This window comes from Pristis pectinata, chromosome 24 (assembly GCF_009764475.1).
Source record: "Pristis pectinata isolate sPriPec2 chromosome 24, sPriPec2.1.pri, whole genome shotgun sequence".
In the NCBI taxonomy this organism is placed as follows: domain Eukaryota; kingdom Metazoa; phylum Chordata; class Chondrichthyes; order Rhinopristiformes; family Pristidae; genus Pristis; species Pristis pectinata.
In genome coordinates, this window is record NC_067428.1 from 2,499,191 (window position 1) to 2,526,627 (window position 27,437).

General features: G+C 41.3%; 1 protein-coding gene across 1 annotated transcript in view; it reads left to right on the forward strand.

The window, feature by feature from the left end:
* smim7 (small integral membrane protein 7) overlaps nt 1-25,859 on the forward strand; it is a 34,240-nt gene extending 8,381 nt beyond the window's left edge. The window contains exons 3-5 of the mRNA XM_052037636.1: nt 4,482-4,534; nt 20,305-20,395; nt 22,474-25,859. Coding sequence (XP_051893596.1) covers nt 4,482-4,534; nt 20,305-20,395; nt 22,474-22,489 — 160 coding nt within the window. The 3' untranslated portion in view covers nt 22,490-25,859. The remainder of the gene's footprint in view (nt 1-4,481; nt 4,535-20,304; nt 20,396-22,473) is intronic.
* The last annotated feature ends 1,578 nt before the right edge of the window (nt 25,860-27,437 follow it).

Sequence of the window (27,437 nt, forward strand, 5' to 3'; positions counted from 1 at the left end):
GGTGAATGTAGCTTAGGAAAGATAAGAAGTGGGGGGAAATAGCCAGCTGTTTGATGCATTTCTAATAACAGGTTAAAGGTCTACACTACCCCAAGTACAGAAGGTAATACAAATATATAAAAAAGGGAAAATAACTAATTGCGTATGATAATTGAGTGATTAATTCATATACATGAAGGATGACAGGACAAGGTGATTTGTTTGGCTATGCATGAAAGAGTTACTGGATGCAATGGGATCCAGAGCAAACACACTTGCAGAAAATGTTTGAGGTCAGTAAATCAGGGAGGGACAATTACATGGACACTTTATGCCTGGAAGTGGTCAAACCCCATAAAATGGGATCTTCTGATTTGGACAGTAGTCAGAGGCGAGCGCTTGTGACTGCAAGTGAGGGAAGTTAGTGGTCCGAGAAGGAAGGAGTGCAGGAGCATCAGCCTCTTCAGTTATCCAAAGGTTTTATCAGCCTCTTGGGATGAACTAACTGACCATTACATTGTGGTAGCAGAAGACTTTCAAATTGGAGGAGCAAATGAGAATTAGTGGTAGTAAGGGTCAGAGTAGTGAGAGACAAACATTCCACAGTAGCAAGAGCAAAAGTTCAGAAAGTTTGTTGCCTGCTTAGTAACAGTGTTCAGGACATTTGCTCAAGGCTGCAGAGGAGCTTCTAGTGGGAGAGAGAGGATCCAGTCATTGCGGTGTCAAGGGCAAGACAAAGAAATATATTCTGCATAGTCAGTATGAGGGCCTAGACATGTAATGAAGAAGTAGAAGTCATAGAGTTACAGTCGTGCAGCATAGAAAGAGGTACGTCAGCCGACCAAAATTAAAGGCACAGAGTCCCTTATGGAAGGAGTGTACAGGCCCCTAACAGTAACCGCACAGCAGGACAGAGTATTAAGGAAGAAATAATGGGAATTAGTCAGAAAGGTACGACAATAATCATGTGGGCCTTAAAGTACTTCTAATGAAAAAGTAGTTGGACAAAGGAAGCCTAGATGAATTTCTAGTGTTTTCAGGATGGTTTCTTAGAACAGCATGTTCTGGAGTAAATAGAGAGCAGGGTGTACTGGACCTGTACGGTGCAATGAGATGAGACTAATTATTGATCTCACACTGAAGGTGCCCCAGCAATGATCATAGTACTATTGAAATCTTATATTCAGGTTGAGGAAGAGAAGAATGGGTTCAAGATGAGAATCTTAAACTTATTATGAGTAAATAAAGGTAGAGCCAGCTGAAGTGAGCTGGCAAAGTAGTTTAAGGAATCAGTGGCAGACATGTAAGGGGATCTTCAGAAAATGCAGAATAGGTGCATTCCAATCAGAAAGAAGAAGTTTCCAAAGGGCGTGCAAAAAGAAAAAGTGTGTAATTGCACGAGGGTGGCAGGTTAGAAGACTGAACAGAAAATATAAAAATAGCAAGGCATGACTAAACAAGTAATAAGGAAAAAATTGAGTGTGATATAAAGTTAGCTGGCAATACAAAAACAGATAGTAAGAGTTTCTATAGATAGAAAGAGTTTAAAAAATAAACAAGTGTTAGTGCTATGGAAAGTGAGTCCGGGGAGTTAATAATGGTAAATGAGTAGATAGGTATTTTATCAGTCGTCTCTTGAGGATGTAAGTAAAATCTCAGTAATAACTACACATCAGGAATAAGGAGGATCACAGGGAAAATCTCAATCAGTGGAGAAGTGAGACTGAACAAATTGTTGAAGCTCTGAGTCCTGATGGACTTCATCCTTGCATCTTAAAGGAAGCAATAGTGAGCTAGTTGATGTGTTAGTTTTAATTTTCCACAATTCTAAGTTTGGGCAAGATTCAATTAGGGAGGGAGGTAGAAAGCGGGTAACTATAGGCCAATTAGCCAACATCTGTTGTAGGGAAAATGTTGGAATCTATTATTAAAGACATTATAGCAGGACACTTAGAAAAATGCAGGGTTACCAGGCAAAGTCCAATATGGTTTTGAGAAAGAGAAATGATGTTTCACTGACTTCAATAGAGTCACAGTCATGCAGCACAGAAACAGGTCCTTCAGCCCACCCCATCTCGACCAGCCATCTACACTCATCCCATTTACTGGCACTTGTCTAGATACTTCTTGAATGTTGTGAGGGTCTCTGCCTCCACCACTGTCTCAGGCAGTGCACTTCAAACTCCAGCTGCCATCTGGATGAAAAAAATACTTCCTTATATCCCCTTTGAACCTCATACTCCTTACCTAAACGTGTCCTCCTGTTTTAGACACCTTTGCTTTGGGGAAAGGTTTATTCTGTCTGTCCTATCTCTATGCCTCTATCGTCCCCCTTGGCCTCCTCTGCTCCAAGGAAGATAAATCCAGCCTATCCATCTATCTCCATAACTGAGACACTCCATCACAGGCAACATCCTCTGCACCCTCTCCAGCAGAATCACCTCCTTTCTATATCAAGGTGACCAAAACTGCACACAGTGTTCCAAATCTGTGCTCACTGATGTTTTATAAAGCTACACCATAACTCCCCTGCTGTTATGTGGATGAAGGCTGGTATCTCTTATGCCTTCTTTGCCACCTTATCTACCTGTGTTACCACCTTCAGGGGTCACAAGAGGTTCTGCAGATGCTGGAATCTGGAGCAAGTCCTGATGAAGGGTCTCGACCCGAAATGTCGACTGTTTATTTCCCTCCATAGATGCTGCCTGACCCGCTGAGTTCCTCCAGCATTTTGTGTGTGTTGCACCTTCAGGGGTCATTGGACTTGCTCCTCAATACTCCCTGAGGCTTGACCATTCATTATGTACGCCCTACCCTTATTTGACCTCCTCAAATGCATCACTTTTCACTTATTGGAGTTATTTGAAGAAATAATATATGCCGTGGATAAGGGAGACCAGTGGATATACCACACCTTGATTTCCAGATGGCATTTGATAGGGATCACACCAAAGGTTATTGCAGACAATTAAAGCTGATTGAGTAGGACTTGCATATTGGTGAAGATAGAAGATTGGCTGGTTAATAGGCAACGGAGAGTGGGCATGAATGGGTTTTCTGGTTGGCAAGATGTAATGAATGGTGTGTTACAGGAACTGGTACTGGGGCCTCAACTTCTTCAAAGTTATATAAATGCCTTGGAACCACTGAAAACATGGTTACTAAATTTGCTGGTGACACTAGAAAGTTAAGAAAGTAAGTTGTGAAGGGGACATAAGAAGGCTACAAAGGCATATAGATAGATTAAGTAGGGAAAAATATCTGACAAATGAAGCATAAAGTGGGAACGTGTGAAATTGTCCATTTTGGCAGGAAATATAAAGGTAGCATGTTATTTAATTGGTGAAATATTGCAGAGCTCTGAGATGCAGAGGGATCTGGGTGTCCCAGTGCACGATTGACAAAAGGCTAGTAGGGAAGTACAAGAAGCAGTTAGGAAAGCTGATAGAGCGTTATCTTTAATTGTGAGAGGAATATAAAAGTAGAGAGGTTACGTTTCAGTTATGTGGGGTATTGGTGAGATCCCGTCTGAAGTCCTGGACCTGAAACATTAACTGTTTCTCTTTCCACAGCAACTCCCTGATCTGCCGAGTGTTTCGAGCATTTTCTGTTTTTATTTGAGATTTCCATTACCTGCAGTTATAATTTTCATGTACTGTACAAAGGGTTGTACTGTCTATTATGGTAGGGTAGTAATGCATTGGAAACAGTTCAGAGGAGGTTTGGTAAACTTGTACCTGGAATGGGTCGATTGTCTTTTGAAGGAAGATTGTATGGTCAAGGCTTGTTTCTGCTTGAGTGTCGAAGAGTGAGAGGTGACTTAATTGAAACGTACAAGATCCTGAGGGGCCTTGACATGGCAGAAATGGAGAGGATGTTTCTGCTTGTGAGAGAATCTAGAAGTATGGAGCACTGTTTAGAAATAAGAGATTATTGATTTAAGATGGAAATGAGGTAAATAATTTGAGGATAGTGAAATATTTTGGGACTTTATTCCTCAAAGGTCGGTGGAAGCAGAGTCTGAACATTTTGGGACTGAGGTTGATAGATTCTTGATATCCAAGGGGATGAAAGGTTGGTGGGAGGATGCAGCCCTGAGTTTGCAGTCAGATCAGCCGTGACCTTGTTAAATGATGGAGCAGGTTTGAGGGACCGGGTGCTCACTCCTGCTCCTAACTCGTATGTTTGTATGTAGTCAGAGAAACCTGATATAATTTCAGCATGGAGCTTCAGTAGAGTGTTGCATGGGGATTGATGTCATCTACATGTGCTCTGTCCTGTCAATGAGCTCATCATGTTTCGTCTATGTTTCAGTGTCCACAAAACATGTAGTCCAGCCACATCAGACTGATGTAAACACTAAAACCAAAATTCATTTATGGTCGCCCACAACAACATTCATCTACACATTGGAATTTCTGGATCGATGTAGCTGTCGGTCTGGTATCTCTTGCTTGCACTGTGTGACTGATTGAATGGCTTTTTTTCTTTTTGTATTTTAGAAAGAGAAAAGAACTGCAGGGTTTTGGAGAAGATGGGCGACAGTTGACTACAGGTAAACAGGAGTTTTTTTTCAGGGCTTCTAAATTAGAATTTCCTTCTGCAATGTGATCCTTCATTATACCACTTATGTTATTGGAGCCAGTATGATCAATTCCATGTGAGAGGGAGGATTATTATTCGGTAGAGTCCCAACTGTTATCTGTTCCATCTTGCACTCACTCACTCACCAGACACACATCACCTGTGTCTATGTCACACAACTGTTGATATGTAGGTTTGCAAAATTGCCACCACACTAGTTTGGTGAGTTTTGAACCAGCTCTAACCTCCTGTCATTGTTGTCCTGACATCAACTACTCTGTGTTGTTCACGTTGGTTTGGAAAGGAGTTTTAGCAGTATCAATCTGAATTTCTCAATTCTATTGAGGAAAATACTTTTCAGTAGGAAATGGGAGATATGCAGCTCAGAACTGTGTATCTAAAAATAAAACCAATGGGTTAGTTTGAAATGGTTGGAATTTTCGAGTTATGTAAAATAGAACTCATATCTCAGAAGAAGCATTCCTAAGTTGCATTGAGGAGAACCTTTTTAGTCAGTATGTAGAAAGCTCAGAAGTGAGAGGGATGGGGGGGCAATTTTGGATTTGGTTTTAAGGAACGAAACTGGGCAGGTAGCAGGAATATCAGAAGGAGAGCGTGTGGATGGTAGTGATCGTAATTCAGTTAGATTTAGCATGGTAGTGGAAAAAGACACAGGTAAAATGGGAATAAAAATTCTTAACTTGAGTCAGGCCAAGTTCTTTCGCTGAGAGGTGAGAAGGCGAAGGCAGTCAGTCGCTGATCAGAAGGTAGTGTTTCAGAAGGAGACTGAGGTTCAGGATAAACATATCCCCACAAAGGAAATGGGTGAGACTGCCAAATTGTGGGCCCTCTGAATGGCAAAATGCAGAGAGTAAAGTAAGGTAAAATTGGTTTATTATTGTCACATATATTGAGGTAGTGAAAAACTTTCTTCTGCATGCCGACAATACAGATCATTTCATTACGTCAGTGCATTGAGATAGTATGAGGGAAAACAGTAACAGAATGCAGCATGTAGTATTACAGTTCAGAGAAAGTGCAGTGCAGACAGGCACTAAGGTACAAGCCATGACGAGGTAGATTGTGAGGTCAAGAGTTCACCTTATCGTACAAGAGGTCCATTCAATAGTCTTATAACACCAGGATAGAAGCTGTCCTTGAGCCTGGTGGTACGTGCTTTCGGGTTTTACTAAATTAGAAAATCTGGTAAAAGGTACTGTTAAAATTTATCTTCTGTCCGATGGGAGGGGGGAGAAGCGAGAATGTCCAGGTTGGGTGGTGTCTTTGATTATGTTGGCTGGTTTACTGAGACAGTGAGAAGTGTAGACAGAGCCCATGGACGGCAGGCTGGTGTTCATGATGTGCTGAGCTGTGTCCACAACTGTCTGCAGTTTCTTGCGGTCTTGGGCAGAGGCGTTGCCATACCAAGCCATGATGCATCTGGACAGGATGCTTTCTATGGTGCGTTGATAAAAATTGGTGAGGGTCAATGAGAACACGCTAAATTTCTTTAGCCTCCTGAGGAAGTAGAGGCGCTGGTGCACTCTCTTGGCCATGGCATCTACGTGGTTGGACCAGGACAGACACGGCAATAATGGGAAGTTTACGCCAGACACTGAGAGTTTAGTACAGCAGAAAGCTGAGTAGAGTATAGAACAATCCCAGGTAAAGTTAAAAGAGGAATTAGGAAAGTAAAGAGAAGGCATGAAAAATTGACAAGTAAAATCAAAATCCAAAGATGTCTTTTATGTACACGAGAGCAAGATGGTAACTAAGAGAAGAGTGGGATCTGTTGGGAGCAGAAAAAGTAATCTGTGTGTGGGGAAGAAGGGTGTTGGTAGGGTTCTCACAAGACAAGGGAGCAGAAGTAGGCCATTCGGCCCATTGAGTCTGCTCCAAGGAAAAGAAAGGGAAAAAGGAAAAAGAAATGGGGGGGAGAAAAGAAAAACTATTCTAATCCCAATTTCCGGCCTTATCGCCATATCCCTTGATACCCCGACTATTTAGATATCTATCTTTCTCTTCCTTAAACACCTCCAATGATTGGGCCTCCACTGCTGTACGTGGCAAAGAATTCCATAAATTAACCACCCTCTGGCTAAAGAAATTTCTCCTCATCTCTGTTTTAAACCTGTACCCTCTAATTCTAAGATTGTGCCCTCTGGTCCTGGACTCACCCACCAAGGGAAACAGCTTGGCCACATCTACTCTGTCCAGGCCTTTCAACATGTTAAATGTTTCTATGAGGTCCCCTCTCATTCTTCTGTACTCCAGTGAGGACAGTTCTAAATAATATTTTGTAGCAGTCTTCACAAAAGAGGGGATGATGGCTCAGTTGTAAGAAGAGTGTGAAATGTCGGATGGAATAAGCATAATGAGAGGAAGTATTGGGGTTTGAAGAATCTTTGAAAGGGGTAAAACATCAGGCCTGGATATAATATATCCCAGGTTGTTTAAGAAAAATAGCAAAGGAAGAAATTGAGGAGGCTCTGACCATCAATTTTCAATCTTCGCTGGCTTCAGAAGTAGTACCAGAGGACCGGAGGACTACTAACATTGTACTGTGGTTTAAAAATGGAGAAAGTTTTAAATTGAGTAATTTAGTTTAACTTGGGTAGTAGGAAAGTTATTGGATTCAAATTTCAGAAACAGTGTAAACCTCCATTTAGAAGTGTACAGATTAATTATGGATTTATTAAAGGAAGATTGCATCTGATTAACAGTTGAATTTCTTGAAGCAGGGTTATAGAGTCATACAGCATGGAAACAAGCCCAATTGGTCCATGCCAACCAAATGCCCTTTCAAGCTAGTCCCATTTGCCCACGTTTGGCCCATATCCTTCTAAACCTTTCCTATCCATGCACTTTTCCAACAGTCTTTTAAAAGTTATTGTTCCTGCCTCAACCAATTCCTCTGGCAGTGCATTCCATATATGTACAATCCTCTGTGTGTAAAAAAAAAGTTGCCCCTCAAGTTCCTATTAAATTCCCCTCCTCCCCCCCCCCCACCCTCCACCTTAAACCTGTGCCCTCCAGTTTTTGATTCCCCAACCCTGGGGGAAAAAGACTGAGTGCATTCACCCTATCTGTGCCCCTCATGGTTTTAGACACCTCTATAAGGTCACCCCTCAGTCTCCTATGCTCCAGAATCAGAATATCACTGACATGTGACATGAAGTTTGTTTTGCGGCAGCAGTATAGTGCAAGATATAAAATCTATAAATAACAAAAATAAATAAATAGTGCAAAAAAATAATGAGGAAGTCTTCATGGATTGTTCGGAAATCTGATGGTGGAGGGGAAGAAGCTGTTACTGAATCGTTGAATTTGGGCTTCAGGCTCTTGTACCTCCTCCCTGACGGTAGTAAAAAGAGGGTGGTGAGGGTCCTTAATGATAGATGCTGCCTTCCTGAAGATGTCCTCGATGGTGGGAAGGATTGTGTCCATGATGGGGCTGGCTGAGTCTACAACCCTCTGCAGCCTCCTGCGATCCTGTGCATTGGAGGCTCCGTACCAGGCTGTGATTACCAATGAAGGTAATGATATTAATGTAGTCTTCATGGATTTTAGCAAGGTTCTTGACATGCTCCCACATTCCAGCGTAATCAATAAGTCCATGAGATCCAGGGGAGAGGGGCAAATTGGGTCCAAACGGGTAGAAAACAAAGGGTGATGGTTAATGGGTAGCTTTTGTGAATGGAAAGCGATTACCAATGGATTCCACAGAAGTCATTTTTCAGTTCCTTTCTTTTGGTAGTAAATATGTAGCAGATGATGTTAGAATTGGTTCTTTGGTTGAGAGTGAGGAGAAAGCTTTAGATTGCAGGAAGATATAAATGGTCTGGTCAGTTGGACAGCGATTTGTGAGGTGATGCATTTGAAGAGGTGCGACAAGGCACATGATAAACAGAGTCTTCCGAAAGGACTGGAGGTACAGAGGGACTTCAGAGTGTACATCCAAAGGACCTTAAAGGTAGGGGGACAAGTAAATAAGGTGGAGAGGCATATGGAAACACGAGACTGCAGGTACTGGAATCTGGAGCAAGACAAAGCGCTGGAGGAACTGAGCAGGTTGAGCAGCATCTATGGAGGGAGGTGGACAGTCAATGTTTCGGGTCAAGACCCTTCATCTGGCCTGGAAGGCACATGGAATGCTTTCCATTTTAGGTGAGACATAGAATATAAGAGCAAAGAAGTTATGCTAGAATTATACGCAATACTATATGCTGGAATCAAGCAAATCCCTTGAGGACTATATGCGATGTAGGAGTATATTTAAGAAGGGAATCAGGAGGGCGAAAGGGGACATGAGATATCCTTGGCTGATAATGGAGAATCTTTAAAGCTTCTATACGTATATTAAGAGCAAAAGGGTAAATAGGGAGAGAATAGGTCACCTTAAGGATCAGTATGGTTGTCTATTGTGGAGCCATAGGAGATGGATGAGCTCTTAAAAGAAATTTCTCATCTGTATTTACTGTGGAGAAGATCATGGAAGCTAGGGAGCTCAAGGAAGAGAACAGTGATGTCCTGAAACCTATTGATATTATGAAGGTGGAGCTGTTGGCCTCTTTAGCTGCATAAGGGCCTGACCAAGTGTATTGTAAAATATTGTGGGAAGCTAGGAAAGAAATTGTTGGGGCCATGGCAGAGATATTTGTATCAATGTTAGCCACGGGTGAGGTACTGGAAGACTGGGGAGTGGTTAATGTAGTGCCTTTATTTAAGAAGGTCTGCAAAGACATTGGGATGAGTACTTGGATGGGAAGGGTTTAGAGGGATGAGCAAATGCAGGCACATGGGACTGACTTGGTGAGCACCATGGTTGGCATGGATGAGTTGGGCTGAAGGGCCTGTTCCCATGCTGTATTATTCTAAGACTCTATGACAAGCCAGGGAACTACAGGCTGGTGAGCCTAACATCAATGGTGGGAAAGTTGCTGGAGGGGATTCTGAGAGACGATCCATGTGCACTTAGAAAAGCAAGGACTGATTAGGGATAGTCAGCATGGCTTTGTGTGTGGGAAATCGTATCTCATGAATTTGATTGAGGTTTTTTTGAAGAGATAACCAGGAAGGTTTATGAGGGCAGGGTGGTAGATGTTAGCAAGGCCTTTGACGAGGTCCTGCATACTAGGCTGGTTCGGAATGTTAGATTACATGGGATCCAGGGTGAGCTGGCCAATTGGATACAAAACTGCCTTGGTGGTAGGAGCCAGAGGGTGGTAGTGGAAGGTTGCTTTTCAGATTGGAGGCCTGTGACCAGTGGTGTGCCACAGGGATCAGTGCTGGGTCCGCTGTTGTTCGTTATATAAATGATTTGGATGAGAATGTAGTTGGCATGATCAGTAAGTCGTGGATGACACCAAAACTGGTGGAGCAGTGGACAGTGAAGAAAGTTGTTTAAGGTTGCAATGGGATTTAAATCAACTGGGGAAAGTGGGCAAAGGAATGGCAGATGGATTGTAACTCAGAGGAGTGTGAAGTGATGCATTTTGGTAAGTTAAACCAGGGCAGGACTTGCACAGTAAATGACAGGGCCCTTGGGAGTGTTGTTGAACAGAGAGGCCTAGGGTTACAAGTACATTGTTCCCTGAAAGTAGAGAGACAGGCAGACAGAATGGTGAAGAAGGTTTATGGCACCCTTGCCTTCAACGGTTGTGGAATTGAGCACATGGGTTGGGACATCATGTTACCAGACACTGGTGAGATCGCACTTGGAGTATTATTTGCAGTTCTGGTTGCCATATTATTGGAAGGATGTGATTAATCTAGAGAGGGTGCAGAAAAGATTCACAAGGATGTTGCTAAGACTGGAGGGCTTGAGTTATAGGACTGGGCTGGGATAGGCTGGGACTGATTTCTCTGGAGTGAAGGAGGCTGAAGGGTGACCATATAGAATTTTATAAAATCATGAGGGACATAGATAAGGTGAACAGTCAATGTCTTTTTCCCAGCATAGGGGAGAAAAGCTGGAGGGCATAGGTTTAAGAGAGGGCAAAGATTTAAGGGGGACCTGAGGTGCAAGTTTAGAGTGATATGGGCCAAACACAGGCAAAAGACTAGCACCTTGGTCGGCATGGACAAGTTGGGCCTAAAGACCTATTTCAACGCTGTCTACAGCTTGTCACCACATTACAGCAAAGATGTATTGCACAGGAGAGGATGCGGAGGAGGTTCACTGGTATGTTACTGGGACTGGAAACTGTTCATTAAGAGGGAAGATTGCTTAGGCTTGGACTTGGAAGCTGAGGGGGGAGGGGGGCCATAAATGACATGTATAAAATTATGGAAGGCTAGAGGGAGTAAACAAAAGCAAAAGGGTGAGAATCCAAGGGCATAGATTTAAGGTAATTAGAAGGAAATGTGGTAAAATGTTTTCCTGCAGAGTGCAGCAGGGCTTTGGAACTCCTTGCTACAGTACTCGGATGTTCACTTGAAGAGCTGTGACCCTGTAGAGCTAAGGAGAGCTCTTCTTCCACTGACCCGGAAATGATGGATTTTCGTACATCTTCTCTGATTCTGAGATGAAACGTTTAAAGTGCTGGCGTTTATTTGTTGAGGGGTTAAAATAGAGATATAAATAGTTTCTGAAATATTCAGATTTGTGAATGTGTGAATGGAATGACACCAAGCATGGAGAATGGTGCACATCCCGTGCTCAGCCACCAGGTGGCAGGCCTGGCTAAATTTCAGCAGCCCTTTCCCTTCATTCTGTATGGCCTTACGTTGCCAAATTTCCCTCAAGACGCCAAAAGTAATTCTCAAAATTTAGATTATTCCAGTTTATTGAGACTGCATTGAAGGTTTGTAAGGGTACAAAATTAAAAGCTAATGTGAACCCAGCCCAATCCTGGCTAATTCAAACCCCACTAGAGCCCAGAAGGGATTTATAATTTTTTTGATGCTCAGTTTGAACTCAATGCACAAAGTTGTATATTGTTGAATTTAGAGCTGAGGGGAAGCGGTGCAGTGAGAAACAGGAACTAGTTTATGTGCTACCTGCAGTTCCCTAGCTATTTGGATCCAATCCTATCCCACAGTGCCAGAAGCATCTGATCCAATCTAATCCCTGTGTAAGGGCTTTTCATTCTTTGCTTTGACCCCAACCCAATGAAAAGTTGTGTCTGTTTAGTCTCAGGTCAGATATCAAGACTGTACTATGAGATTAAAAGTCTGAAAAGCATAACAGAAGAATCAAGTAAGGGATTTTTTCAAAGTCAGCAATACCATCTTTAAGTTGAGATGTTGGACTGAGGTACTGTCTGCCCACTGAGTAAGCATAAAAGATGTTAAATTCAAAGAGTCATTTGGTGAAACAAAGAATACTAGACCCAAGACATTCTATTGCTCAAAGCCTGTACTTAGAGAGACAGATTCAATACTGTTCACACTCCAAGTTTATCTAGTGGGTAGACTTATTCTGATAAAAATGGATCCAAAAGATTCTGCTGTTGATGCACATCACTGTGAACAATTAACAGCACTTGATATAAATCAGAGTGATACTGTTAACAGGAGTTTCCTCGTCATTGTTTTGCAGAAGAGCAATGTGTTTCTTGACATTTTTCTGGCCAATGCAACCTTAAAATAAATGATTTGGCCACTGTCACATTACGTGAAAGATCTTGCTATGTGAAAAATGTGCCATGGTATCTTGTTACGGTACATCAGTGGCTGAACTTAAAAACTAGCTAATCTGCTTTGGGTAACTGAGTCTGTGCACTTCACTGTAGAAACGAGAGGTTGCTCTTTCTCATTTCTTGCTTTTTTTTTCCTTCTTGTTTGTTCCTTTCTCATCTGTCTTTATCTACTGTTTGTCTTTCTCTGGTGCACTGTCTAGCATCTGACTTTGGTTTATCCTATCCCCTACCCTGCAAAGTGGTGTACCACAGGGATCAAGGCTGGGACTGCTGTTATTTACCATGTACACAAACATGGATTTGAGAATAGCGAATACAATTTGAAATGAGTAGATGGCACAAAATTAGAGGGTATCGTTAATGTGGAGAAAGACTGCAAGAAAAAAATCTTAACAGATCAGGTTTAATTTAGTTAAATGCAGTGTGGCTGGAGGAACAAAAGAAAAAAAGTTCTGCTGGAGTGTAAATCAGGGACTAAATAGAAAAGTGATAATGCAAGGTAATAAAAACAAAGAGGAGGTGATAATCCAAAACAATTATCTGAAATTACAAATTAGGAAGGAATGCTGAAAATCTGCATGAATGGTAGGAATGTGATGATTTGAAATTGTTGAATTTGTACTGAGTCCAGGAGTCTGTAATGCGTCCAATTAGAAGATGAGATGCTGTTCTGGGGTTTTCATCTAAACAGACCAGAATATTTCTTGGAAATATGTACATAAAGTGGTAGAGGAACAAAACAATCTGAGGATGTGGGCAATGTGGTCAGTGGTTCTTATTGCTAAGGATACCAGTAGGTAAAATCTCTCTCCTTCTACATATTGAATTTTATCTGCCTTTTTATTCTTTTTTCTAGCACTGGTGTGCAACCTTCATAGAATCATCCAGCATGGAAACAGGCCATTTGGCCCACCATGTCCATGCGATCTAATGGGCACCCTTCTATATTAAGCCCATCTTCCAGCACTTGGCCCAGAGCAATTCAGTTCCTCGTCTACACACCTCTTAAATGCTGTCAGTGACTCTGCTTCCATCACTCTCTCCAGCAGTGTGTTTCAAGTATTCACCACTCTCTGGGTGAAAAAGGTCCCCCTCAGGTCCCCTCGAAATCTCTTCCCCCTTACCCTAAATCTGTGTCCTCTAGTTTTATCTACTTCTGATATGGGGAAAAGTTTCCTGCATTCTACCCTCTCTGTACCCATCATAATGTTATAGACCTCAGTCATGTCTCCTCTCAACCTCCTCTGCTCCAGGGAAAACAGATCCAATCTCTCCTCAAAATTGAAATGCTCCATCTTGGGCAACACCTTGTTGAACCTTCTCTGCACCCTCTTCAGCACTGTCACATCTTTACTATAGGTGGTGACCAGAACTGTATGCAGTCCAGCTGACCAATGCTTTATAAAGTTGGATCATAACTTCTGTGCTCGTGTATTCAGTGCACCGACTAATGAAGGCAGGTGTCCCATATCCCTTCTTAACCATGTTGTCTACCTGCGCTGCCACCTTCAAGGATCTTTGCAAAGATCTTTGCCAGAATTTTATACGCTCCTCACCAGAGAGGGACAGGTGTACATATATTGCTAAAAGGTTGGAATGCAGGTTACAAAAAAGGCTATCTAGAAACCAACTACATATTTGAATTCATTTTTGAATATTCTTTATCTCCTTAATACCTGGATGAGGGCAAAGCAACCAGTAAAATTCTCTGTTGCTGTAACTAACTGCCTGGATGGAGTACTTTGAGATGTTATCTTCGTTTGTAGCTGTTGGCAGGTGTATTCTGTTCTGGCTAACTGCTTTATTAATCTGCATATGACACATCTCCCTATTTGTGCTTCATTAATCTACATATTGTGCCACGTAGAGTAAGAAACGTTTGGGAACTGCAATTATTTCAGTGAATTTACTTCGCTCTATCTATTCATTTGACACCAGAAGGAAATTTTATTCCTGTAGGATATGAGAACACAATTCTTAGATGAAGAGCAGGATCCATCCAAATTACCTCTCTCATCTTGTCTTGATGAGTTGTCATCTAATAAAACAGGTAGTCTCTGTGAGACCTACAATGGACCTACAATTCTGGTGGAAACTGCTGGGCACAATTACACTTAGCCATACATTGTACACTGGGTTAACCATATATGGGAAGAAATCCACTCACACCACAGCAGAGCAGAGCACTGGCTTTTTCATGGCTGGTGGTGCGGTTGAGAGAAGTAATTGTTTTCTGGGTTTGTTCCAACTGTTTAACTTTTCGTTTGAAATCCATGGTTTTGTTTTGTTATCTTAATTCCTATCTTTTATTTTGCTTGAAGCATAGTCCCTTGCCACCATCTCCATTTCTTTCTCCCTGTTTTCTACTTCTGTAAATCTTTATGATGTTCATTCTGTTGCTTTTTCCTTCTCTGGCACCTCTGGGGAATTGCCAGAGTCTGTGCTCCAGCTGTGGCTGCTGCTTCAGTCGCTCCTGGATGGGAGGAGGGGAATAATTTACCTGGCGACAGTTGAAATCTGATTCCCTGGTGACTTCTAATCAACAAGGTCTCCTGTACACCAACAAAGGAAGCAGTTGCAGGCAGTTTACCTCCATTTTAGATTGTGTTATTTTGTCTTCAATCACATGCTTCCTAAACTCGTGACGCAGTGAAACTAAGTACAGGTCTGCTTCAGGTTACAAATGCCTGACTCATGGACACCATTTGGTAGACGGGTGGGATGGACGGGGATAGATATACCAGCTGGGGTGGGGCTGCAGATGTCTTCTCCTGGGTGGGAACGGGACGTTACCTTGTACCTCTACCCCCCCACCATGGGTGGAGCTGAGCAGAGCTGGGGGCACTGAGCAGGCTCACTCGCTCAATGAGTCAGTGAGGCCGGCCGGCAGCCGTTCTTCCTGCGCCTGATCGCTCTCCCGTCACAGCTGTTTCTGTGATCCTCTCGCACACGCTGTTAAGGTTACGAACTGTTAAGGTTACGAACAGTTCCCAGGAATGGAACCCTGTCCTGGGGGCTGCCTGTACAGCACAGCATCTGCAGCTTATGGGAGAGAACGTCATGAACATAAGAAATAGAAACACGAGTATTCAGCTCTCATTCTCACTTTGCCATTCGGTAAGATCACAGCTAATCTGTTACCTCTACACCACTTACCTGTGCTGACACCATATCTCTGATTTCCTTAATATCCAAAAAGATATCAATCTCTGTCTTAAACTTGCTCGGTGACTGAGCCTCTACTGACCTCTTGGGTAAAGCATTCCAAATACTCTCAACCATTGGCAGAAGAAATTTCTTCTCATCTCAGTCCTGAATGGCTAAACTCTTATTTTGGATCTAGGCACCTCAGCCAGAGGAACTATTAAGAGCCCTTGATTGCATCTCATCTCTTATCCCCTCTTCTCACGGGTAGGGCAAGAAAAGAATTCTCCTGAGCATCACCTGACACATCACCATATTTTACATTTGGTGCACCATCCTTCACAACTTCTGTCAGTTTCAACAAGATCCCACCATCAGACACACAATCCTGCCCTCTCAGCATTTTGAAGGGATCAGACCCTTGACGACTTTCAAGTCCGTCCTTCTGTTCCCACCAACCACGTCCTGTCTTGTGGTTCTTTCCTATGCGACCACAGGAAATGCACACCTGCACTTTCACTGCCTCTCTTCCCACCACCCAGGGACCCAAACAGTCTATTCAAGTGATGCAGCGATTCACCTGTAGTTGTTCCAACCTAGTGTACTGCATTCAGTGTTCACAATGTGGCTTCCTCTACTTTGGAGAGACCAAATGCAGATTGGGGGATATTTTTGTGGAGCATCTGCATTAAGTCCACAGGAGTGACTTTGAACTTCTGGTTCCCTGCAATGTTAATTCCCCGTCCCACTCACACCTGACTGATCTATCTGTGGCCTCCTGGGCTGATATAACAAGGCCCATTGCAAGCTTGAGAAACCATATCTCATCTTCATCTGAGCATGTGGCAGCCTTCCAGGTTCAACATTAAATTCCCCAACTTTAGGTTTAAGTTTGTATCTGAATTGGCAATTTCTGTCTGTCATTGTTTTTGCTCAGTTTTTCTATTCATATAGTTTAGTCTGCTGGGTATGTCCAACAGCCTTGCTATCAACAACGCATCACACAGGCAAAGAAGCATAATATGCTTCCAGCTGCCACTTTAACTCATTTGACCTTGCCCTATTCAAGGTATTCCTATTGTTCTACCCGTCCCTCTCTGCTACTGAAAACTAGCTTGTTTCTCTCTCTCCCAGTTCTGAGAAAGGATCCCAGACCCGAAACCTCAGCTGTTTCTCTTTCCACAGATGCTGCCTGACTTGCTGAGTGTTTCCAGCATTTTCTGTTTTTTTTCCAGATTCCAAGAATATGCAGATTTTTTGATTTTCAGAGGAAATATAATCCTTGCATCTATCCTGTCAATCCCCATAAGAATTCTGTATGTTTCAATGAGATCATGTCTCATTCTTCTAAACTCCAGAGAATATAGGTGTAGTTTGCTTAATCTGTCCTCATGGAACATTCCCTTTATCCCAGGATTCATCCGGTAAACCTTTGTAGCACTCTCTTATTGCAAGTATTATTTTTCCTTGGGTAGGGATATTGGATTGGACCATAATATTCAAGGTGCTGTCTCATTTAGGCCCTGTATAATTGGAACAAGACATTTTCACTTTTGTTCTCAAACCTGTCTGCAATAAATGCTAGTGAGTTTGCCTTCATGATTGCTTGTTGAATCTGCATGATTCGGGTAGAAATATATGTAGGTATAAGTGAAGACCTTTTAATCTGTCACCGTTTTAAAATAGTTTACTTTTTCTCTACCGAAGTGATAGGTTCACATTTTTCCACATTGTATTCCATCTACCATGCCCTGTCTGTGTCTCATTGAAACCTCTTTGTATTCTCCTCACATCTCGCACCACCACCCAGCTTTGTAAGGCCAATAAATATGGATATATTACACTTGGGCCTTGTCTAATTAATTAATGTAGGTTGTGAGCATCTGGGGGCTCGGCAAACTATCTTTCATACACTTGCCAAATAACTATTACCTGCCAGTAACCACACCACTTTCCTACTAGTTTTCATTTCATATTGTTGGATACTATGTATTACCAATTACTTCCTATTGTTGTACACCTTTGATTCTGTGCAACACCTTGTTTAACTTCCCTACATACTTGCTGAGGTTTTCTTTCTTGTTCTAGTTCTGAACTTGTGTGTATTTTTGCAATCTCTCAATTGGCCTCCAGAATTAGTCCACTGTTCATGAGAATTCCTTTCTGGGGTCCTCATTTCTAAGCACGAATAGATTTAAAATTACACAAATGCAAAATATACTCCAGGGATAATAAAAAGTTATGAAACTATTAGAATAAAATGGTTCTTATATAAACATGCTGGAAACACTCAGCAGGTCAGGCAGCAATTGCGGAAGGAGAAATGGTTAATATTTCAGATCAGTGGTCCTTAGTCGGATTTTCATTGACTCCAATGTGAGCCCTCTCACTGAGTTACCGACTGTAGAACTTAATTTCTTGACAAATTCCACTTACACAGCTGCTTCAATACAGTAAAAGGTCCCAGTGAGCATCACAGCAGCTTTTTTTAAACAAACTTTGGCATCAAAGCACATTAGGAGGGATTGGTCAAATGGCCAAATGCTTGGTCAAAGATGTAGATTTTAAGGATTTGAAAGGGGAGGGACCCAATATCCTTGATTGACATGAAGGCAAGCTGTTTTCATCTCTGGTTGTTTCAGACCACAATTTCTCGCTAGTAAGACAAACACAGGCCTTCACTTCCTGAAGACTAGCTGGTGAGCAGCCAGCCAAGTTTTCACTCAATCTCTTGCAATCTCCTTCTTTGTACTTCGGCACTTGGATATTTCTGTTCACTTTCTTCCTTCATTATTTATTTAAAACGTGTTAAAATTATGTCTTTTCATTGTATTGTTAATTATTTGGTCACGCCCTCATCATGTGACATGGTTATCCCTGCCCTGGGCCCCATGCATGCTCCTGACACCTGCCTCTGGGACAGAATGTTGTGTTGGGCCTTCTAATACAACAAATCCCAATGTCATAATTTGTTGCCATGCTATAGGAAGGATGTGAACGCACTGGAGAGGGTGCAGAGGAAATTTACCAGGATGTTGCCTGTAATGAAACGTTTCAATTATGGGGAGAGACTGGAAGAGCTGAATTTGTTGGGACCTGAAAGAGGTGTACAGAATTATGAGGGACATTGAAATGGTGGAATGAGAAAACTTTTCCCCATTAAGAGACCTCTAAAAATCGATAGCATAGATTTAAGGTGAGGAATAAGACAGTTAAGGGGATCTGAGAAAAAAATTTCACCCAGAGGGTGGTTGTAGTCTGGATACATTGCTTGAATGGGTGGTGCAGATAGGTACCATCACAATATTCAAGTATCTAGATGGGCACTTGAATCGCCAAGGCTTAGAAGGCTACAGACCAAGTGCTGGTAAATGGGATTGGTGTAGATGGGTACTGGGTGGGCAATGATGTTGGGGGGGGGGCAAAGGGCCTGTTTCTTTGCTGTATGGCTCAATTTATCCCAGTGAAACTGTGATGGAGACTCCTCCAGGAACCCTGCAGCCCTACTGCTCAGAATCTAGTGTATGTCTTATAATTGGTGTTCTGCATAATTTTTTCATAGTTCTAATGAACCCACTAGGACTTTTTAACCATATTAAAGCCGCTATGTTAAGTGAGATTTGTTATAAAACTTAGTTCTACAGCCCATGGCTCCAGTGATTGGGATTGATGAAGATCTAACATGCATGGCTCTGAGTTAAGCATGTTGTCTTTTCACCTTTGGCACCTGAGTTTAAAGACTTAACAAACTTAAATTGATGTAGCATCATTTGGGTCCCTTTCAAGAAATACCAAAGCATTTTACTGTTACTAAAGCCCTTTTGAACAGTAATCATTGTTGTGATGTGGTAGACAAGGTCTCATTTGCATACAGCCAGATCCCAAACATGATAATCATTTTACTATGTTAGTTGAAATAAATATTGGCCAGGACACCAGGATGAACTTGCATTATCTTTCCTGAATATTTCCTTGACATCTTTTATGTCCACTTGAGCAGGCAGGTAGGATTTGAGGTTAACAGTTCTGATAGTGCAACACTCCCTCAGTTCCAGAGTGTTTACCTGCACCATGTGCTTGTGATCTGGGGTGAAATTTATATAGAGGATCTTCTATCTTGGGCTAGAGTGCTACCGGCTCAGTTGCAGCTGATGACTCCCCCATGAAATCAATTTAGAGCATCTCAGTTTCATTCCTGGTTGGTGGCTGTTGTACAAAATGGAAAAGGCACCTTGGCCACAGCCACCAGCACTAACCTTAAAGCACTGTGCTGCATCTATTTTTATATGAATGTGATACATATCAGGTACAAATTGGAGACCCAAGAAGATTGCTTATCTTCCTTAGTTAACTTGGAAATGAAAATGATTGCTTGATCTAAGTGGGGACGTGCTGGTATTTTACTTAGCACATGACATCCCAGGCTGAATGTCTTTTAATGATCATAGATTCACAGAGAGGGAGAGGGAGAGAGAGAGAGAGAAAGAGAAATACAGCATGGAAACGGGTCCTTCAGCCCAATGCCCACATTGACCATTGAGCACCCATTTTTACACCAGTTATACCTGAACCCATTTTATTCTCCCCCACATCCCCATCAACACCCCCCCAGATTCTGCCACTCATCTATACATTTGCAGTGATTTACAAGTCAACTAACCTACCAGCCCGTACATCTTTGCGATGTGCGAGGAAACCAGAGCACCCAGAGGAAACCCATGTGCTCACGAGGACAACACACAAGCTCCATGCAGACAATGCTAAAGGTCAGGATTGAATCCAAGTCGTTGGAGTTGTGAGGCAGCAGCTGTGCCATTGTGCTGCCCGTATATAGAAATTATTCTCAGATCAAATGTTGAGAAAAGTTTTCCTATGCTTGCTTGGTTCTGGTGATGTAAACAAGAGCCAGCTTGAAAACTGCTGAAATTAACTGATGACTATTGACTTTTCTCAGGTGATAACATAAGAGAGTTCCTGCTGAGTCTGCGCTATTTCCGGATCTTCATCGCCCTGTGGAATATCTTCATGATGTTCTGTATGATTGTGTAAGTCCAGAAACTGCTACTTCACCATCATTAATTCTCTGTTTTAAAGAAAATTGCTCAAGTAGCTGGTGTTTTACATCGCTTAGTAAGACCCTGTTTCAGCTTCTCTGGATCACCAAATAAAATTGAGGAATCAATTAATTGACCCTGAAAGTTTTGCTTGACTTTAACTTATCAAAAATTGAGTGTTAAAAATGCATTCAAATCCAACCAGACAACATGTACAAAACCACTGGATGTCTGTTGTGTTAAGTTATCAATCCTGATTCACCACTGTCTCTGATGGGAAAGCCTTGCTTCACCCTACTGTGGTGAGAAAGGAGCCTTGTGCAGATTTTCACCTTTGGCAGTCTGTGCCTTCAGCTATCTCAGCCCTGATGTCTGGAACTCTCTCTCTCTCTCTGATCAATGCACTACAAATAAAAAAAGTTGTTGATGCCGTGATTTACAGATATACAATGGCCTAACTCAATATCCATAACCTATACATTCCTGGTCCACAATCCCAACCATAATGACGTGCAGGAAACATGACAATCTTGCCCAGTGTTTGATTAGCAGGAGCTCAGCCAGGGCTCAAGTGCTCCTAGAAAGAGAAGGGAAGAACCTCGGACTGCATTTCATCCATGACCAGTAAAAGATTACTGGAACTCCTATTAAGCGCCACAAGTTTAATTGTTCTTAGTTCAGGTAGGGCTCAGAAACATGGCGAGTGTGAGTTAAAGACTTTCAAATTACCTGCCCTGGGTAGTGAAGCACATGGAAAGGGAGTGTTAATGATTACGATCTTGCTGAACATCCAGAATAAAGCTTCACTTGGAGCTTAGCATTAAAAATAAATGGTGCTTTGCCCATGTCCTGAGTATCAGTTTTTTTTGCTTAACATTCTTGTGGCCAAAATAATTTCATGATCTATGTGAATAGTAGAATATTTCTCCAATAACATTGTGTCCATGGCAAAGTTTGGAGCAGAGAGGTGTGAGATTGCTGCAGCTGATAAAATATACCAATGTGTAGCACCCGTTCCCAGCTTCCTTCCATCAAACAAAAATTTGGTAGCCTGTATGGGTTGTAATAATTGTACTTATTAATTGATGTCCATTTCAAATTGTGACCTTTGCATCTTTCAGTTGTGGTGCACTGTTTTCTCTGGGTTAGCACATTGGTATTTCTATACAACTTTCTACTACAAACACCCAAAATCTCATTGTCTTCTCGCAGGTTTTTAAATTTCATTCTCAGGATGGAGGCATTGTTAATGAGACCAATAATTAGTTACCTTGCCTTGCCTTGGGAAATTGTTGGGTCACATTTCTGAACTATTTGCAGAGGTTTAATACAGCTGAGTGGCTTGCTCACATATTTCAGCCAGCAGTTAAAATCAACCCAGATGGTGTGGCCTGGAATCACATATAGGCCGGATTGGGTAAAGGTTTCCTGACCCCCCTTCTCCAAGCCGCGAAGGGGGTGGGTGGGAGTCATAACTTTGAGATGACTTCCATCCAGCATCTTCCTGGATTCTATTGGTTAATTGTAACCCCTGCGATTGAAGAACCAGAATAAATTCTGTTGGAGGTACCAGTCGACTTCAGAGACTTGAGCCAGAATTCAAGCTGATGCTTCAGTGCAATGCTGAGGAAGTCATGTGGTTTAGGTCAGTCATTGAAAGGATGATTCATCTTCCTCCTTGGGTGGTCATAAAAGATCTCTTGGCACTGCCCAGAATAGAGAACGGGAATTTAGTATTTAATAATAACCGCAGTATTAGTAATCTTGTACAACAGCCAACATTAAGCTAGATTTTCAGTCAGTCGTCATTGTTGTTTGTGGCATCTTGTTTTATGCTGGTTACTTGCTACGTTTACCAACATTGAGAACATCTTTTAAAAATAAAAGTGACTGTTATGATTTTGAGATATTATGAGAATATAAACAAGCTATATGCAAATTCTTCTCTTTGTCACATCAGTGGGGTATCTTTGGGCTATGCAAGTATCCTTGTAAAAAACCAGCTGTTTTAAAAGGAATTAATTATGTCATAAAGATGGCTGATCGAGTTGTTTTTTGTTGGCTTCCAGGCTCTTTGGATCTTGAAATCTATCAATGCTATGGAAAAGGAGCAATCCTGGGACCTTCTGGATTTGGATTCTTAGTCATTTCTTTACTTGTTGAATTATAATTTTTACATTTGATCAACCCTAAGGTTCTGGCATGGGTTTTACACACCTTCAAACAGTTACATACATCTAAAGTCCAGCTCTACAACAGCAGCTAGATAAGTGATAGCAGCCAAAAGGAATATCTATCCAGAGTTTTCCCGCCCTCCCTGGATAGATCACCTGTTCAGGAAATTTCCCAGATACTTTCACACTGCAGAGTTGAAAATGCAGGATCACTGCATCATATTCAGTGTTCTTTTGGGTTCACTCCAGAGACAAACGGATATATATCTAAAATGTCAGCCCCTGTGGAAATTTGCCTGTAGAAAAATATTTTGAATATTAAATTTATGCTTAATGGATAAATAGATTGCCCCTTGCTTCTCAAATTGTTTTTTTTTTCAAAGAAATGAATTTTAAAATAGGATATTGTGTTAGAATTGAAGTTTTTTTTATGCAGCTAACTAGTACTAACAAATCTGGTATCAAAGAGGATTTCATGGAATCACATGTGGGCTGTATACATCACAAGGATAAGTAAGTCAGTGTGGAAAGTACTGTGCTTACCAATATCACTGACTCTATATAGTTCAGAAATAACAGCTGACCCACAGGGCTTTATAAACTCTGGAGATGATGAGATTCTTCCCTTTTAAGCAATCTTAAGTCTATGCTGATCTGTATTTTGCACATAATAAATCCCTTCTCAGTTCCATATTTAGTGCACTTTTTTTGCTTATCAGATGATGTTTTGTGCAATGAGAGAACAAAAAGAAAAATAAATGTGATTGATGAAACTGAATCACAATAAAATGTTGAATTCATGCAAGGGAAATTTATTTCAGTTTGATTTTAAATTTAAATTTATTCTAATGGGCTGTCCCCACCGTTAATCTGCTTCACACAAATTCTAATCATGATTGACTGCCCTTTGTACATTTTCTCAAGGGTGTTATATAACCAAAGTGGGACAGTACTCCAAGGAGCAATTCTGATTGCAGCCTGCAACTTGCAGTCAGCACTTGTCCTGTTTTTTTTTGTCACTTGTTTTTAGCCTGTAGCATGCCTACATGGAGTCAGTGAAATGAACACTTTGGTGGGATGTAGATTCATTGTGACCAAAATGGCCATCACTTACAGTATGGTTTCCCTCAAATTACTAGGTATTGTTGAAAAAAATTATGTCCCGTTTATCTCCAATCCTCTGGGTTCAGGTGCTATATTTAGGATCAGTGGCCATTAATTGCCTGCTTGGTTTCTCATCAGTGATAGAAGTTTCTCTTTTCAAGTTCTTTAAGCTACAATTATATACTTTCTGGTTGACCAGTGATCTGTGTAGTGTTGGTGGCCGAGGTACTGATGGTTTTCCCCATTACTTGGAAACGTGTATTTCAAAGCAATAGTCCATATCCAGTGAACTTTTGTAGGAGTTACTTGAATAACATTACCATGTGTCAGAAGGACAGTGCTTTATTGGTGATATGCGATGATGCTTGACCATTATGTATTGGATATCCATGCTCATTATTGGAGGAGCTGCCCGATAACTGGGAGAAACCGCCTCCTGCACGTGCTATAAGTAGCTGCCATTGTGGCTAATTGATCTATTGCCCTCTTTTGTGTTGAAGATAACAAGTTATAAATGCAGAGAAAACGACATAAATTGGGGATGAGTGAAATTATAGATGTCCACAGTGAGCATAGATTGTAATTCAGCAAACTGCTGCTGTAATGTGCTGTCCCTGACAATAACCCTTCTGTCCACTGGTCTGCAGCCTGATTCATTGATTTTCAGTTTTCTTATAAATTTGTTAATAATATGTTGGACAACGGACTTGTGGCTCTCAAATCATGGTGGTTCTAATACTTCATGTTCTCACACCATCACATGTACCATAATCTGGTGTCTGTTCACAAAAACTAACTATAAATTAAAGCTCTTCTTAACCACATTTGTGCTTTGGATACAATAAAATGTGTAAACACTTATTTGCATCTAAAGTATGTGGGACTACCTCTGTTTTTCAATTTGTCTATGTTGATGAATTAAATCTATTATATATTAACTTTAAGACATGTTTTGTAGTATGGAAAAAAAAGAGTAAAATGGGGCAATCAAAGATACAGGAAAACTCCATTAATCTGGCATGCTCGGGACTTTGTTGGACAAGCAGATTTTCTGGCTATTGGGTGTCATTAATTTATTACTCATGTACCAATGGATTTTTAATTCACAGATGCTACACAGTAAAATTTCCAGTGAACCTGGTATGTTTCGAAGAGTGCAGGAAATAAGGCTCCAGTAAGTTTCAAGGGAGCATGGGAAACATAACCAGATGAGTTTAAAGGGAGCATGAGAACTAAGGCCGCAGTGTATGAAAGCAGCACAGGTTTTGCGCAGTAGAGTGGAGCTCAAGCAATCATATTCTGTTTAGAAACTGAGCTCACGATGTAAGAGAGTCAATGCAACATCACTGTTTCCTATTCTACAGATTTACACTGCTTTTTTTTTCTGCCCCTTCAATGCCACATGGACTGTCTCATTTCTACCAAACCTCCAGACTGTTCAGCCACAGCTGGAATAGTAGATGCAGCTGATCCAATCAAAGAGTTACTGGTGAATAATTTGAGCCAATATGGTTTAAGGAAACATTCCTAGGAATCAGGCTTGCAGAGTGCTAACATTTGTTGGATTGGGTAAATCTCTGAGAGGATAACTGGGATTCAATTATGTTCTTATGAAGAGGCAGTTACTGTTTCCTTTATTATATACAAAAATGCACCACATACTATTTCTTGATCTGAATTTCCTGCTCTGAAGTATTAGCATTTGGCAGTTTTGAATGCTAGGGTTGGAATTGCAGAACGTGCAAACCTGCAAAATCCTAGATTGCAAATGGCTTTGCTATTTTTGGCCTAAGAATGCTACTTTAAAGTGGAATGAAATGAATTTCTGTACCAGAATAATGGGCGGTAAATTATATACCTATGTTTGAAGCAGTTCAGATATCCTTATTTAACCATTGAAACAACTGTAAGAAACCTCTTCCTGACCTTACAATCAGCAGGAGCTGGATTTTGGCAGTTTTCTGGTAGCTGTGGTTTTCAGTTGCCTGTGTAAATAGTAAATGACTTTGTACTAATTCATGTGGGTCAGTATGGGCAAGCTGCTGTTTTCAAAAGAAACTGTTGCAATAACTTCTCATGTAATGTTTGTCTCAAACTGCATTGCCAAATTTAATGCCATGGGTGCATCTGTGTATTAAACTTGTAATTTTTTAAATAAACAAGAATCCTCTCCCAGATTGCATAGTTGCTGTACTTAGTAATTAGAATGGCTGTAACAATTCAACCAGACCTTTCATATGAAAATGCATCTTGATTTTTAAGGTTGGTGCATAAAGCAGAGTTTGTGAGAGACATGACTGATCTTTGGATTACACGTTTATGTTGGTAGATCTGGTATGCAATAATTTTTCTTTCCTTTTCTATAATTTCATTGTGTTAAATGACTCTGATGGGCCTGATGCTTGAACAGTTAGCTGTAAATCTGGAAGTGTGTAATTAAACACTTGTGGAAAGATTGCAGAAACTTATAGAACATAGAATAGTATAGCATAGGAACAGGCTCTTGGGCCGATGATGTCTGCGCCAAACACGATGCCAAATTAAAATTAAATCTCTTCTGCCTGTCCACGATCCATATCCCTGCATATACTGTACACGTATCTGTCTAACTGCCTCTTAAATGCCACTATTGTATGTTTCCACCACTACCCCGGCAGCCTTTTTCAGGGACTTACCACTCTGTGTAAACAAAAAACTTGGCCCACATTTCCTTTGAACTGCCTCCCTTTCACCATGTCCTCTAGTACTTGACATTTCTACCCTGGGGAAAAAGATTCTGTCTACCCTATCTATGCCTCTCATAATTTTCTACTTTTTTGTTGAGTACTTTAGTGACAGGTGGGTTTATAGTACCCTTGTATGTTAGAAAATGAACAAGACTTAAAAAAAACTGCAGATGCTGGAAATCTGTAATAAAAATGGAAATGCTGGAAACAAAGTCAGGCAAGACATCCGGCATATTAAAATATGAGTTTGTGAATTAATAGACAGTACTTCTGCTAAGTATCTTCCATCGTGAAGGACAACAAAAACTGGAGGTTCCTTCTGGGCAAAAAAAATCAGTCATAAGCACAGAAATAGTCCCTTCAGCCCACCATGCGTATGCTGACCATTAAGTATCTATATTAATCCCATTCACTAGCACTTGGTCCATAGCCTTCAATGCCTTGGTGATTCAAATGCTTGTTTCCACCTTCTCAGAGTACATTCTAGATTGTAACCACCCTCTGAGTGAAAAATTCTTCAGATCCGCTTTAAACCGCTTACTCCTCACTTTGAACTTAGAGACATCTGCCGCGGAGAAAAGTTTATCACTGCCTGGTCTATGCCTCTCATAATTTTGATAACTTCTATCAGATCACCTGTCAGCATCCTTTGCTCCAAGGAAAATAAACCCAACTATCCAGTTTCTCCTCATGACTGAAATGTTCCATCAAGGCAACATTCTGCTGCATCTCCTCTGTACCCTCTCCAGCACAATTGCATCCTTTCTATAGTGTGGCAAGCAGAACTGCACACAATATTCCAGCTGTGAGCAAACCAATGTTTTTTTAAAATTGTACCACGATTTCCTTGCTCTTATATTCTAAGCCCCAGCTAATTAAGGCTATCATCCCATATGTCCTCTTCACCACCCTATTTAGCTGTGCTGCTACTTTAAGGGATCTTTGGACTTGTATTTCCTAGCAATCATTCACCCTATCTTTATTAGACCTCAGAAAATGCAACATCTCATAATTAACATGATTAAAATT